Source organism: Trachemys scripta, chromosome 2 (genome assembly GCF_013100865.1).
Source record: "Trachemys scripta elegans isolate TJP31775 chromosome 2, CAS_Tse_1.0, whole genome shotgun sequence".
Classification (NCBI taxonomy): domain Eukaryota; kingdom Metazoa; phylum Chordata; order Testudines; family Emydidae; genus Trachemys; species Trachemys scripta.
Genome location: NC_048299.1, coordinates 209,564,617 through 209,579,130, shown reverse-complemented (window position 1 = coordinate 209,579,130; position 14,514 = coordinate 209,564,617). Strand labels below are relative to the sequence as shown.

The following is a 14,514-nucleotide window of genomic DNA, read 5'->3' as shown; positions in this document are numbered from 1 at the left end:
CCGATGCAAGAAGCCCGGGTAACAAAATGGAGGAGCTAGAACTACTGGTGCAGGAAGTGAAATCAGATATAGTGATAACAGAAACATGATGGAATAGTAGTCATGACTGGAGTACAGGCATTGAAGGGTATGTGCTGTTCAGGAAAGACAGAAATAGAGGTAAAAATGGTGGAGTAGAATGATATATTAATGATAAAGTAGACTGTAAAGAAATTAGAAGTGATAGACTGGATAAGACAGTGTCTGTTTGGGCCAAAATAACTTTGGAGAAGAAAGCTACTAGAAGTTCCCCTGGGATAGTGCTTGGGGTATGCTACAGACCCCCCAGGCTCCAGGATAGAGACCTCCTTAATGTTTTCATGAAATAAATATTACTTAGAATTGTTGTGATTATGGGAGACTTTAACTTCACAGATATAGAATGGAGGACAAGTGCTACTAATAATAGTAGGGCCTAGATTTTCCTGGATGTGATAGCTGATAGATTTATTCACCAAATAGTTGCTGAACCAACAAGAGTTGTTGCCATTTTAGATTTGGTGTTGGTGAGTAGTGAGGACCTCATAGAAGAACTAGTTGTAGGGGACAATATTGAATTGTGTGATCATGAAGTAATTCAGTTTAAATTAAATGGAAGGACAAACAAAAATAGATCTGCAACTAGGGTCTTTGATTTCAAAAGGGCAAAATTAAAAAAATTAAATAAATTAGTTAGGGAAGTGGACTGGACTGAAGAACTCAAGGATTTGAATATGGAGGAGTCTTAGAATTACTTTAAAAATCAAGTTGCAGAAACTATCTGAAGCCTGCATCCCAAGCAAGAAAATAAAAATATGTAGGGAACGGCTGCAGACCAAGCTGGATGAGCAGGCTTCTCAAACAGGTGATTACGAGAAAACAGCCTACAAGGAATGGAAGATTGGATGGATCAGCAAGGAAAGCTACTTCTTGGAGGTCAGAAAATATAGGGATAAAGTGAGAATTGCTAAAAGCCAAGCAGAATTGGACCTTGCAAAAGAGATTAAAACCAATACTAAAAAGTTCCTATAGCCATATAAGTAAAAAGAAAACAAGAAAAGAAGTGGGACCATGAGCACTGAGGATGGGATGGAGATTAAAGATAATCTAGGCATGGCCCAACACATAAACATACACTTTGCCTCAGTTTTTAATAAGGCTAATGAAAATCGTAGGGGTAGTGGCAGGGCTGCTAATAGGAACGAGGATATGGGAATGAAAATTACCACATCTGAGGTGGAAGTCAAACTCTAACAGCTTAATAGGACCAAATTGGAGAGCATGGATAGGCTACTTGCAAGAATATTAAAGGAAGTGACACATGAAATTGCAAACCCAATAGCAAGGATTTTTAATGAATCTGTAAATTGTAAATCTGTATCCTATGACTGGAGAATTGCTAGTATAGTTCCCATTTTCAAGAAAGGGGAAAAAACGTGATCCAGCAGACTACAGGCCTGTTAGTTTTACCTCAATTGTATGCAAGGTCTTGGAACAAGTTTTGAAAGATAAAGTAGTTAAGGAAATACAAATAAATGGTAGTTGGGATAAAATATAACATAGTTTTACAAAAGATAAATTGTGCCAGACCCAACCTGATCTCCTTTGAGAAGATAACTGGTTTTTGTAGACAAAGGAAATGCAGATTTCAGTAAGGCATTTGTTAAAGTGTCACATGGGAAATTATTAGTTAAATTGGAGAAGATGGGGATTAATATGAGAATTGAAAGGTGGACAAAGAAGTGGTTAAAGGGGAGACTACAACGGGTCATACTGAAAAGTGAACTGGCAGGCTGGAGGGAGGTTACTAGTGGAGATCCTCAGGAATTGGTCTTGGGACCAATCATATTTAACATTTTTATTAATGACCTTGGCACAAAAAAGTGGGAGTGTTCTAATAAAATTTGCAGATGACACAAAGTTAGGAGGTATTGCCAGTGCAGAGGAGTACCGGAATATCATATAAGAAGATCTGGATGAACTTGAAAACTGGAGTAATAGAAATGGGATGAAATTTAATAATGCAAAGCACAAGGTCATGTCCTTGGGGACTAACAAGAATTTTTGCAATAAGCTGTGGACATATCAGTTGGAAGTGACAGTGGAGGAGAAAGACCTGGGTGTATTGGTTGATTACAGGGTGACTATGAGCTGCCAATGTGATACGGCCATGAAAAAGGCTAATGCATCAGGTGAGGTATTTCCAGTAGAGACAGGGAAGTGTTAATGCCATTATACAATGCACTGATGAGACCTCATCTGGAATACTGTTTGCAGTTCTGATCTCCCATGTTTAAGAAAGATGAATTCAAACTGCAACAGGTGCAGAGAAGGGCTACTAGGATGATCGGAGGAATGGAAAACCTGCCTTATGAAAGGAGATTCAAAGAGCTCAGCTTGTTTAGGCAACCAAATGAAGGCTGAGGAGAGATATGATTGCTTTCTATAAATACATCAGAGGGATAAATACCAAGGAGGGAGAGGAGTTATTTAAGTTAAGTGCCAATGTGGACAGAAGAATTAATGGATATAAACAGGCCATCAACAAGTTCAGGCTTGAAATTAGATGAAGGTTTCTAACCATCAGAGGAGTGAAGTTCTGGAACTTCACTCCTTCAAAGGGAAGCAGTGGGGGCAAAAGACCTAACTGGCTTCAAGACTGATCTTGATAAGTTTATGTAGGGGATTGTATGATGAGACTGCCTAAAATAGCATGTAGTTGATCTGCGACTGCTAGCAGCACTTACTTCCAATGGCTGGTGATGAGGTACTAGATGGGGAGGGCTCTGAGTTACTACAGAGAATTCTTTCCAGGTGTCTGTCTGGTGGGTCTTGCCCACATGTTCAGGTCTAACTGATCGCTATATTTGGGGTCAGGAAGGAATTTTCCCCCGCATCAGATTTGCAGAGACCCTGGGAGGGATTTGCCTTCCTCTGCCGCATGGGACATGGGTCACTTGCAGGTTGAAATTAGTGTAAATGGTGGATTCTCTATATCTTGAAATCTTTCAATCATGATTTGAGGACTTCAGTAACTCAGACACAGGCTGTAGGTCTATTACAGGAGTGGGTGGGTGAGGTTCTGTGGCCTGAATGTGCAGGAAGTCAGACTAGATGATCATGAAGGTCCGTCTGGCCTTAAAGTCTATGAGTCTATGAGAGGCACTACGGAGAGGGCTAGGTCACAACATTAGAAGACCACCCTGACTGACAAGGGCTCAAAGAAGTTGTATCTCCTTGGGAGAAAGGTCTTGTCCTCTACAGGCCATATCGCTAGCTATCAGGCCTTGTTAGCGAAATACGATTTTAACTACTGTTCCAGGCTTGCGGACTTTAAGGACAAACTTCCCCCCTGAGGATAGAACCCAATTTCAGTCCTTCATAAAGGAGGGCAAGTTAGTGACAAGAACATTCCTTCAGGCTGCAGTGGATGCAGTAGATACGGTACCCAAAACCCTGGCCACTTGTATAGCCATGAGAGAAGGATTCTTGGCTACAGAGAATTCTTGCTGCAGGCAGTGGCCCAGTAATAGTATTGCCTTTTGAACAACTTTCAAATAAGGGGGATTCCTTTCCTATGTCATTCCCTTTTTACTTTCCCCTTATCCCTCCCTACTTCTGTTCAGTGCTCACTGCTTCCCAACTGTAACAGAATTGTGGGAGGCGTTGGGCTGTACAATGGAAAATTTCTTATCTAATAATTTCCTTTCTGCTAGCAGTGTCTCCCAAAATTCTACCCACGATGGATGGTTTCACTGCCAAGGGGCAATTTTTTTATTCAGACTGTCATCATGTAGGCTGTTTGTCTGTTATACATAGTGATTGAGTGGGTGTCGAGGTTATCATCTTTCTATGAGTTTTACACTGCTTTGGAATAACTCCTCTGGTGGCAAGTCAGAGGAAGAGGCGTGGCTAATACGGTTGCTGCTGCAACTTCAAACTGCTTCTCAAAACTGCAGAATGGAGAGGAACAGCCCAGATGTAATAGAATTTTGGAAGATGCTGCTAGCAGAAAGGAAATTATCATGTAACAATTTCTCCATTTTGAAACTCAGTGTGTACTGTCATTAAATAATTATTGTCTGACCCCCTACAATTTTAAATTTTATATAGATAAAATTTGAAAAAAATGCTTAAACTCCATAATTTCATGCTACTTTGAAAAATGTAAATAGGTAAATATCTTAAAAATGCTTTAAAATAAACATTGATATTATCCATTAAAATAAAAATTGATTCCTGCCAAGCCTATAGTATGCCTGGGCAGCTGCCAAAAGCAAACTGAATTCTATGTGCCCATGACTGCAGTAGCAATACAGGTCAACAAGGCAGAGAAGGCACAGGCACACAAAAACATCAGTAAGCTCAAGGAAACTGGTGGCATACCACAATGTGGCCATCATTTGAAAATCAGGAGGACATTGTAGCATTTCAGATTCGAGCAGCCAATGGCAAACCAGCTGAAAACTTGGTCCATAGCATTGTTCTGAACTGAGATAGAAGCACACAATCCCAAGGATCCCCATTTAATGGCTGATAAGCTTGTCATTGTGCAGTAAAAGAAACAATTTATTTTCTTTGAACCTAGTACATCACTCACTATGCTCAGGACCCATAAATATTCCAATTTATTGTCCCTAAGTGTGAATAATGATGTTATTGACATGTCATATGGCACTGTTTCTTCCTCCCTTTTGTCCTTTTCTTTCTGTGACACTAACAGCATCCCAGTGCAAGAAGGCAAGGGGTTTATTGATATCTGGTAGTAAGTTTCAGCTGGCCTGACCAGTTCAGTGTATCCCAACTCACTAATGTCATAACCTGTATCTTGAAGGTATCATGTAAAATATTAATAGAACACTAATAACATACCAATCATTAATATTATTGTGTGATATATGGACTGAGGACAAATTCAAAATTACAAACATATTGGAAATTATGTTATCAAGGTGTGTCTCCCAGGCAAAGCTAAAGTTACTCCACCACAGACAAAGGAATGTGGTTCTGCCACCTTGAAGGTATTTCCAAGGTACATTAAGAGACAATGGAATGCAGTGTATATAGAAGGTAAATAGGGGGAAGAGATATTCACTCAGCATCACAGCAGGGTGAAGAGATTGCAGGAAACAGATCAATTTGCATTTTAGCAAACACCAGCGGGGGAAGAAGCCAGCATGGAACTTTTTTCACCACCAGACTCCATGTCACTTCCCCACAGTTTGAAGGTACTTTACTTTGAGGGGTAATCTTCAGAAGAATCGATTTCAAGGTGCACTAGCTATAGAAGAGAGGGGCAAAGAACCCCGAGTTATCTTTCACCTACAAAGACAAAAGAGAACTGAGCACTTTGGACTTTATGGGAGATCCTGACCAGGGGAGGTCAGTCATTTTGCTGAAAGATAGATGGGTAAGGAAACTACCTTGAACAAAGGCTATAGTTTGTCTTGTTAAGTCTTAGCCTCTAAAAAGTGTTTTTCACTTTTATTTGTGTGTAACCATTTCTTACTCTATCCTTTATACCTGAATGCACTTTAAAATCCTATCTCCTTTTGTTAATAAACTTATTTTTCTTTTAATCTAAACCAACCCAGTACTGCGTTTGATTTAAAGTGAATGTTAACTGCGCTAATGTGGCAAGCTGTTGTGTGTTGTATCTTTAAAGGGACAAAGGAACCTTAATATCTCTCTGAATGGTCCAGAAAAGGGCTGGACGTTCCAGAGCACATGGTTTGGGGAAAATTCTTGACGAGGGGTGGGGATGTTGGGGTCATCTTGCCAGATATAACCAAGGCTGGTGGAAGCCAGAGTATGGCAAGGGTGTAACAAGCAGGCTGCTGGAATCAGAATTTCTGTTTGAGAGTTGCTTAACACAGAGATGCTCAGTGCATGATTGTATGCTGGCTGGAAGCATCCTGACAAGAGAGCAATAGCAACAGAGCATGGTTGAGGCACTCAGAGTTACAGGGCAGGCAGTAACACAACTCCTCACTGGTCTGGATTGCAGTCCAGAACATGACACTGTCCGCTTATCTTTCCCTCAGTATTAATAGTATTATACTTCTGAAAAGGCAACATGTGTGTGGGGGGCATGCATGCTCACATCCCCCCCTCTCCGATTGCTCAGTCACATGGTGCGGCTGGACCCCCTCCCCATGTAGGAGCTGATCTGGGGAGCTGCACCAGGCAGGGAGAGGCAGAGGCTGGAACAGAGGAACATCTGGGAGCTGCATAGAGGGGCTGCTGCTTTCCTGGAAGTGTGCGGGGCCTGCTTTCTGGAAGGGGAAGGGTTGCTGGGAGGGAGGGAGTGACTTAAGCTGTTTCGGGGTTGTTCCAACCCCACTGTCAGCAGGCGCTGGTCGTCTATGTAACTTCCCATCATATTCTGTTTTCTCTTAACTAGGACCAGGAGGCTTTCAAAAAGAAAAACAAACAAACCAGACTAACGGCTATAGTATTAGTTCCTACTCCTAATCTTATGTATTCCTTTCAGTTCCTCTCTCACTACTGTGCAGGATATGACACAGAAAAAGCAATGGACAGAATCTAATCCTTTTCCAATTGTTGAGGGCACTATTTGTAGGTGATAGATTGATATTTTTAAAATATTCCTTTAAGGTCTCCCTTTTCTAAATACAGGTTTCAGAGTAGCAGCCGTGTTAGTCTGTATCCGCAAAAAGAACAGGAGTACTTGTGGCACCTTAGAGACTAACAAATTTATTAGAGCATAAGCTTTCGTGGACTACAAAGAAGTGGGCTGTAGTCCACGAAAGCTTATGCTCTAATAAATTTGTTAGTCTCTAAGGTGCCACAAGTACTCCTGTTCTTTTCTAAATAGTACTGTTTAACATTTATCTAGGATCCGAAAGAGAAATTCCAAACTTCTGAAGGAAACTATTGGAGCTGTCATTTGTTACGTAGCTACTATATAGATGGACATGAATTCCACATCTAACCTCAGTGGCTCTCTGTATTAATTCATAGAAATGTAAAATCTAGAGCTGCAAATATTTGTTAGCCCATCTACCTGCCAAGACTGGATTGTTTTCTATGGTGTATATGTACTAGTATACAGTCATTAGTCCAATCTAGTTTGAAATGTGCCAAGTAATAGAACTTTTATCATTTCTCTTGAAAAAGTATTACGCAGGTTAATAAAGCTCATTCTCAGGAAGTGTTTCCTGATCTTCATCCTAAATTTTCCCTTTCTTACTTTTATCCATTCCTCCTATAACCACATTTGGGATGCACATGTACTTAGCTGGAACATTCTAGAAGATCTGTGATCTTGCAGCTGTGCTCATCTGAGCATTTGTTCTTGAGCATATATAAAGAGCCAAGGATTCATCTCCACACAGTTCCTGTCTTAAATGTTTCATTAGTCAGATTACAGCCTTTGCCTTTCTACCTTCATAATGTCTTTACCTTTATAGTTAGTTTAGGACAGCATTTGTCATTTTCTTATGTAAAACAAAAAGGGGAGAGAGCTGTAGTTTCAATTCCTGATAATTTATATATTAAGTTAGGCTGGACAGGTTAGTAGAGTCACCGATATGCCTGGTTAGTCTCTTTGGTTGCAACATAGTTTGCTCTGTATTGTCATTTGTGGACCAACCTGTTCACCGTCCTCTATACTTCTCTGATGGGGTACTCCCAGAAGACAAGCTACATTTTTGTTCCCTCTGCATCAGAAGCCCATAAGAGTCAGAGATCTTTCCTCAGAGAAGTAGTACTGTAGCGTTTGTGTCCCCATCAGTTCCAGTTAACTAAACACTTCAGCAAGTTTGAAATCCTCATCATCAACAAAGTGCTCAGAGGCATCTCAAAAGTATCCTGACTGTTTAAGTCTGCTTACTGATTGTTGGAAGCACAGTGGATTGGAACAGGATGCTACTGAGCATTCTGGAGTTTTGATCAGATGCGGAGAGGAGATTTTATGGAGAAACATCACTGACATCATAATTGGAACTGAAGATTCATAGGCACCATGACTCAAACAAAATCTCTGTGCAGGAAGAGGGCTGAAACTGGAGGGGGACTGATGCAGGGTGTAAGGGATATATGTGACAGATATGCCTTGAATCATTAATAATTGACGATTCCTTCTGGCCATCAAAAATTAGAAGAGCTATTCACCTTTGTTTGTCCCAAAATAAGATTTATTTATGAAGACAAAAAGAAAATCGTTCATGTAATGTGAAACACTTTGTCTAACAGCCCATAGATCAGCCAAGGTAAGCTATACCAAGTTCATCAGCAAGCCTTTGAGCATCTTTACACACACCTGACACCTTAATCATTAGTAGACTCAACTGCAACCTTATTTTCCTTGCCACATGGGTAAACTGAGGATACAGTGAACATCCTCCACCTGCAATTCCATTCTCTCTAGTCCTGAATCTTGTAAGTTTGACAAGGTGGTCAAGAACCCCCGACAAGTCATGCCTCAAAGTCTTTCTTTTTCTAGTCTTTTTCAGACTGATTTTTCCTCCCCACAAGGCAGCATAAAACAGAATTTCTTCAGAAAAATCAGTGTTAGGTATAGTTTAAAAAAAGAGATTCCAGTTCGTGCTCATTCCCAGTCCCCTTTTTTGTATATCACTTTCTTGAGAAGGAGCTAAAGAACAAAATAATTTCCCATCTCCAGTTAGGAGCCATAGAGGAAGCCTTGCAAGACTCAGGAAAAGGTCTCTGCAGGTTTTGTTGATAGCCTATGTATTATCCTCAGCAGAATAATTTAGGGCATGTTTACATTTGAACTGCCACAGCTGTAGCATTTAGTGTAGACATTACCTGTGTTGACAGGAGGGGTTTTCCCATCACTGTAGTTAATCTTTCTCCCTGAGAGGTGGTAGCTAGGTCGACGGAACCTAGCGCTGTCTACACTGGGGGTGAGGTTTGTGACCTTCCCCAGGATATAATCTGGACTATTGAACACCAGTGTCCCCTTAACTCCCTAGCCTGGGGTTCCTTTTACACAGCTATGCTGTCAGAGTAGCCATTCCTGGCCTCTCACACAGCCTTCAGCAAGCAAATTCACTCCCAGCTAAATAAATGAGCACTCTGACCAGTCACTCTTGAATTACATACAGGATGACACCCGGAAATTATTAGTCATAGACTTTCCCCCAGAAATATGTATCTTGTACTGTCCAGCACACTAATGAACAATGCAAGCTCATAGAAACTCCATCTTTTCATAAAAGGAAAATGATATATGCACCAGCTTTACTATCCCAAATGGAGTTTCCCCCACACTTTAATCCAAACTCACTGGTTAAGATAAAACAATAAGATAAATTTATTAACTACAGAAAGATAGATTTTAAGTACTTATAAGTATTGATGCATAAAGGTCAGGATTGGCTACAAAAGAAAATACGAGTAATACGCAAACTAATACGTAATTTAACAAGCTAAGTGAACTTAAAAGCAAAGGTTTTGTCTCACCATATGCTGTTGTAAATTTCACAGGTTGGGCCTCCTTCCAGCCTGGGACCACTCCCCCTTTAGTTCAGTTCTTTGAAAGTTGTTGATGTCATGAGCAGAGAGATGGGAGAAGAAGCGCTGAAATGGAGGCCACTGTCTCTCTCTTATACCACTTTCTCCTCTTGGAGGATTACCCCCAATTGGGGTGTAGGCAACAAATAGTCTTTTGCAGATGTGAGGGTTGAACTGTCTCTTTAATACCTGGCTTGGGTGCTACTGTGTCTTTGTCTCTGAAAAACTAGTTTGGACCTGCCTTTCTAACTCTGGAACACGTTACAGCAATATTATGCAGTAGAAACATATAGCTTTACATATAATGTTGATACACATATTTTATTATGACAAGGCATACTTTGTTCAAAATTTATCGCAGAGTTGTAAAAGTTATGTCCTTAATAGTATAGACCGTCACAAGGTTGGCTTAACTACATCTCCCAGGGGTGTAGATTTTTCACACCCCTGAACAATGTAGCTGAGTCTATCTAACTTTTTAGTGTAGACGAGGCCTTAGTCCTTAGGAACTATGCCACAGAACACGGTAGTCTTGCTATTAAGGTAGATGATACTGAGAATAGCAGTAAGGCATGTGTGTTCGGGAGAACCTTTCAGTTATTCTCAATCTTCCACAGTGATTGCAACAAGTGCTTCTAACATGCCTTGTGGATCTTACTTAGATGATCATACAATCCAGGATCTCTGAAACTGTGAGGAGACTGTAGTTCACATCAGCATGCTAGCTCTAAGTTTTGCGTATGCCTTTCTTCTCTTGATCACTGCCATGTGTTGTATGAACAGGCATGCAGGAGCTCACTTTTGTTCAGTGTGACAAGAAGCTTTTTGGATCTGGGAAAAGTGTATGCTGCTTCACTTGCCTAACAAAGAAAACATTAACAACCTGAATTGAAAACACACTAGTCAACATAAGTGATTTCTCAAAAACAGTTACTGCTTTGATCTTCTGAAAGTACTAGACTCCTCAAACAGACTTCTTTGCTACCAAAGAGAATGTAAACTGCCTTCAGTTATGTTCCAGACACAACAGGGAACAAACCTGGCCATTTAATGGATTTTTTGTCCAGGATTGGAGTCAAGAATTCTGGTATGGCTTTAACAGAAAGCCATACTACTTTTACAGAAAGTTCTCAGAAAAAAATCACTTTTGTCTTATGAATCTGTCAGATTTAATTTAGACACACAAGTTTTGGTTCTCAAATCAAAGCCTTGGTATGAAAACTTCCATGACCTCTTCCAACTCACATGAATCTTCTTTTGCAGAATTACAGTTAAGCTAGTGAAGACTTCCATCTCTACTGGAAGAATTTTCCCAAGCAATCTCATCTATAATTTACTCTGAGTTCAGTTTTCTGACTATTGAGTCAGGCTTGTCAGTCTAGACTAGGGATTTGCAACCTTTGGCACGTTTGTTTACCTGCCGCGTCCGCAGGTTCGGCCGATCGCGGCTTCCACATTCCTCAGCCTGCGCCGCTTCCCGCAGCCCCCATTGGCCTGGAGCGGCGAACCGCAGCCAGTGGGAGCCGCGATCGGCTGAACCTGCGGATGCAGCAGGTAAACAAACCAAATCCCTGGTCTAGACCCTCTTCTTTCTCTGCCTTCACTTCCTACAGGAACTCAATTTTTCCTTTTTCTCTTTTTAAAGTATGTTAAAATAATTGAGATCGTTTATTTGTGATGCAGGTATAATAAGTCACAACTGCTACATAAAACTACAAAAAGATATTTCTAATAGCTAATAGTAATTTCAAAACAACATGTTAATGACAGTGATTAATGTTGTTAGCCCTTCCCTAAGTAAAATTTACTAGAAACAATGTGACAAAGATCACATCATTAGTCTTCTGGAGATCTTGAGGGGCGTGGTATGAGTTATATATCTTTGTCTTTAGCTGTATATTTGTTTCTGTCTTAAAAGCTTGGAAACAATGTTTGCACAAGCAGGTTTGTATCTGAATAATATTCAAAAAATGTTAGTAATTTCAAGGAAGAACTTAAACTCTTTGATTAAAAATTGAAAGTATTGCAAGTGAATTAGAATGTGAATGCTATATTTAATGCTGTTACATATGATACATAATTTCATAATTTATCAAATAAAACACTTTGAATAACTTTATTATTGTATATTTTTTGTATACGTAAAGAGTAATTTACAAATTTTACTTAGTCATTATATACGTTAATAACGACTTCTATCATTTAGTAGTTTGCACTTATAACAATGATGTAAATGTGTTTAGTACAGCAGATATTTTAAAAACTAATTTTCTGGTTATGTTAATTAATAACACACTGGATTAGTGAATGATGTAAAAATGAGAAATCCCAATATGGTATTCTTTCTCTTCTTATGGTTTCTTAGTAGCTCTCCTAAGTACTATTTCCCTTGTTAATTCACAGTCACTAAACCATAAGTATTTCTTGCCTCCCTTATGCTATTTTCATATAGACCATTCAGAACACATATTTTGAAAACAGTATTATTATAGCTGTGTTGGGTCCAGGATATTAGAGAGATAATGTGAGTGAGGTAACATCTTTTATTGGACCACCTTCTGTTGGTGAGAGACAAGCTCTCGAGCTTACCCAGAGCTGAAGAAGAGCTCTGGGTAAACTCGAAAGCTTGTCTCTCACCAACAAATGTTGGTCCAATAAAAGATGTTACCTCACCCACCTCGTTTCTCTGTTTTGAACATAGAAAGTCTATTTGTTAGCTGGCAAAATAAACTATAGAACCACTGGGAAGAAAGTGTTTTGCTTATAATCAGTGGTGAAACAGTGATATTTTGCTATGTGACAGAATACAATATATGAATCAACATAGCTGGGTGTGTATGTTTAAAATGCTATTTATATAGTTTGAAGTGCTTCTGAATGCATACACATGAATATATACTGTAGCTACTAAGTGAACTAGATGAAAAAATTGTTGTTTAAGTGAAACTAAAGATGAACTTATAAATGGAAACTTTTAAAGAAAAGTATTTAATGGCTAATGTGTTTTATAATTTCCCAAAGAAAAAAGGACAATTACTTTTGAATACATCTGTCTATGCATATATTTTCCAGAAACTTTACAATCTGAATCAGAAAATGCAAGAACTAGATGAACAGAAGAAACAAGCAGAACAACAACTGGAGCACAAAAAGAGTACCATGAAGAATCAGTTAACTGATATACAGGTGAATAGTGTAATATCTGCAAGTTGTTTTAAAACTACAAATTTATTAGGCTTAATTCCAAATGTTAACCTGTCATTTCTACTCAGTTGCTCTGAATGTGTGTGTGTGTGTGTGTACATACTGTATATACTATTTTCTGTCTCTTGCTTGAACTAACCTATCGGGTCCATAGCCTTGAGACAGGGTAAAGTACAAAGCAGAATTGATATTGGGGTCATTGAGAAGTCCTATGCTTTCTTCATTTGCTACACTGGCTCAGATTGCTTGGGGGGCTTCAGGAAAGCAATGGAGAAAATCAATAAAGGAAGAAAAAGATTTTGGCTGTAATAGAAATTGCCTGCTGATTATACTTTTGCTCAGCAGATGGCATCTTCTTGTAAATGATAGCTTATATCTTCTATATTAGTTACTAAACTGTATAATCCACAAAGAGAATTATTTAGAATTTTATTACTGAACACCACATTTTATATAAATATGATTACAAGCAGGTATAAGAAATAAGCATTTTCTTTTCAGGATTCTTTTTATTATTGTTATCCTTTCATTTGTGTAGCATATAAATCTAAGATATCATAGTATCAAGGATGAGTCATATAGTTTATAGGTAAACAAAGAGGAAAAAGCTTTTGGTTTAACCATAGTAACCTTTTTATTTCGTGTATATTGTAGTTTTGGTAGGGAAAAATTCATTCCCTGAACAGGAAAAAATTACATTAGGGACCAGGAAATTCATGTAGCTGGAGTCGAAGTACCTTAGGTCGAGTTACCGCGGGGCCTACACCATGGGGGGGTCGACTTACCTTACTCTTCTTGTCGGTGGTACAGTACTGGGTCAACTGGAGAGCAATCTGCAGTCGATTTGGCAGGTCTTTACTAGACGCTCTAAATCGACCGCTGGTGGGTTGATCCCAGCTGTAGTTTAGACCTGCCCTGAGTTTGTGTCTCTGTCCTCTTAATGGAAGTGCAGAGGTTGAGATCTACCAAAGCAGCAGAGACATTGATAGAGAGGTCAAGTGATTGCACTGTTCTTCAGGGCACTCCCGTCCTATGCTAACACTTCCTTTGCAGATGTGTGTCCAACTATCTGCTGTCCCCAACCCACCACTCAGGTAATGTTTCAGTTGGAGGGGTATGCCACAGAATGTAATGTGGAATGGGGCAGCACATTATTTTCTGTGAGGACATCTCCAGAGATTTGAGTCAGTAACAGCAATTCTATGTGTAAAAATATCACAAACTTAGTCTGATATGGTATCTTATAGCCCTGGCGGGCTAGCAACAGGAGTTTTAGACCACTGTAAAGGGGATTCTTCTTTGAGTAGTGTCCCTATGGATGCTCTACTTCAGGTGTGCATGTGCCTCCATATACCTTTGATCAGAGATTTTCAGTAGCAGTGTCTGTTCATCCTTCACATGTGCCCTGCAAATCCTCATGCCCCAAGTCAAGAATACATAGGGCTGTATGAGCAAACTACCCTTTGTCCCTTCTCAACAACCCTTGGCCTGAGATGGAGCATCAAGCATGCCCTCTTTACTCAGGCTGTTCTTGGTATAGTATAGTTAGTTAGTTGTTTGTTGGGATTGTTGTTCCCCTTTTATTAGTTTTTTTTTCCTGATTGAGGGGTGGTTTTAGACTTCTTTTCTGTGGTATGGGAGGATTCCCAGACTTTCCTGCCAGCAGCTATCCTGGTCAATGACAAACTTTCTTGGTGGCTCTGCTGTTTGGGGGACACCCATATCCTGAGTAAGTGTAAGACCTGCTCCTCCTTCAAAAGCAGATCTCAAAAAAAAAAAAAAAAAAAAAAA

At 39.6% G+C, this 14,514-nt stretch overlaps 1 protein-coding gene across 1 annotated transcript in view; it reads left to right on the top strand.

Annotated features, from left to right (window-relative positions):
- The window catches only part of CCDC178 (coiled-coil domain containing 178), a 287,835-nt gene that overhangs the window by 70,401 nt on the left and 202,920 nt on the right, over positions 1-14,514 (top strand). The window contains exon 11 of the mRNA XM_034759571.1: positions 12,592-12,705. Within this exon, the coding sequence (XP_034615462.1) occupies positions 12,592-12,705 (114 nt within the window). The remainder of the gene's footprint in view (positions 1-12,591; positions 12,706-14,514) is intronic.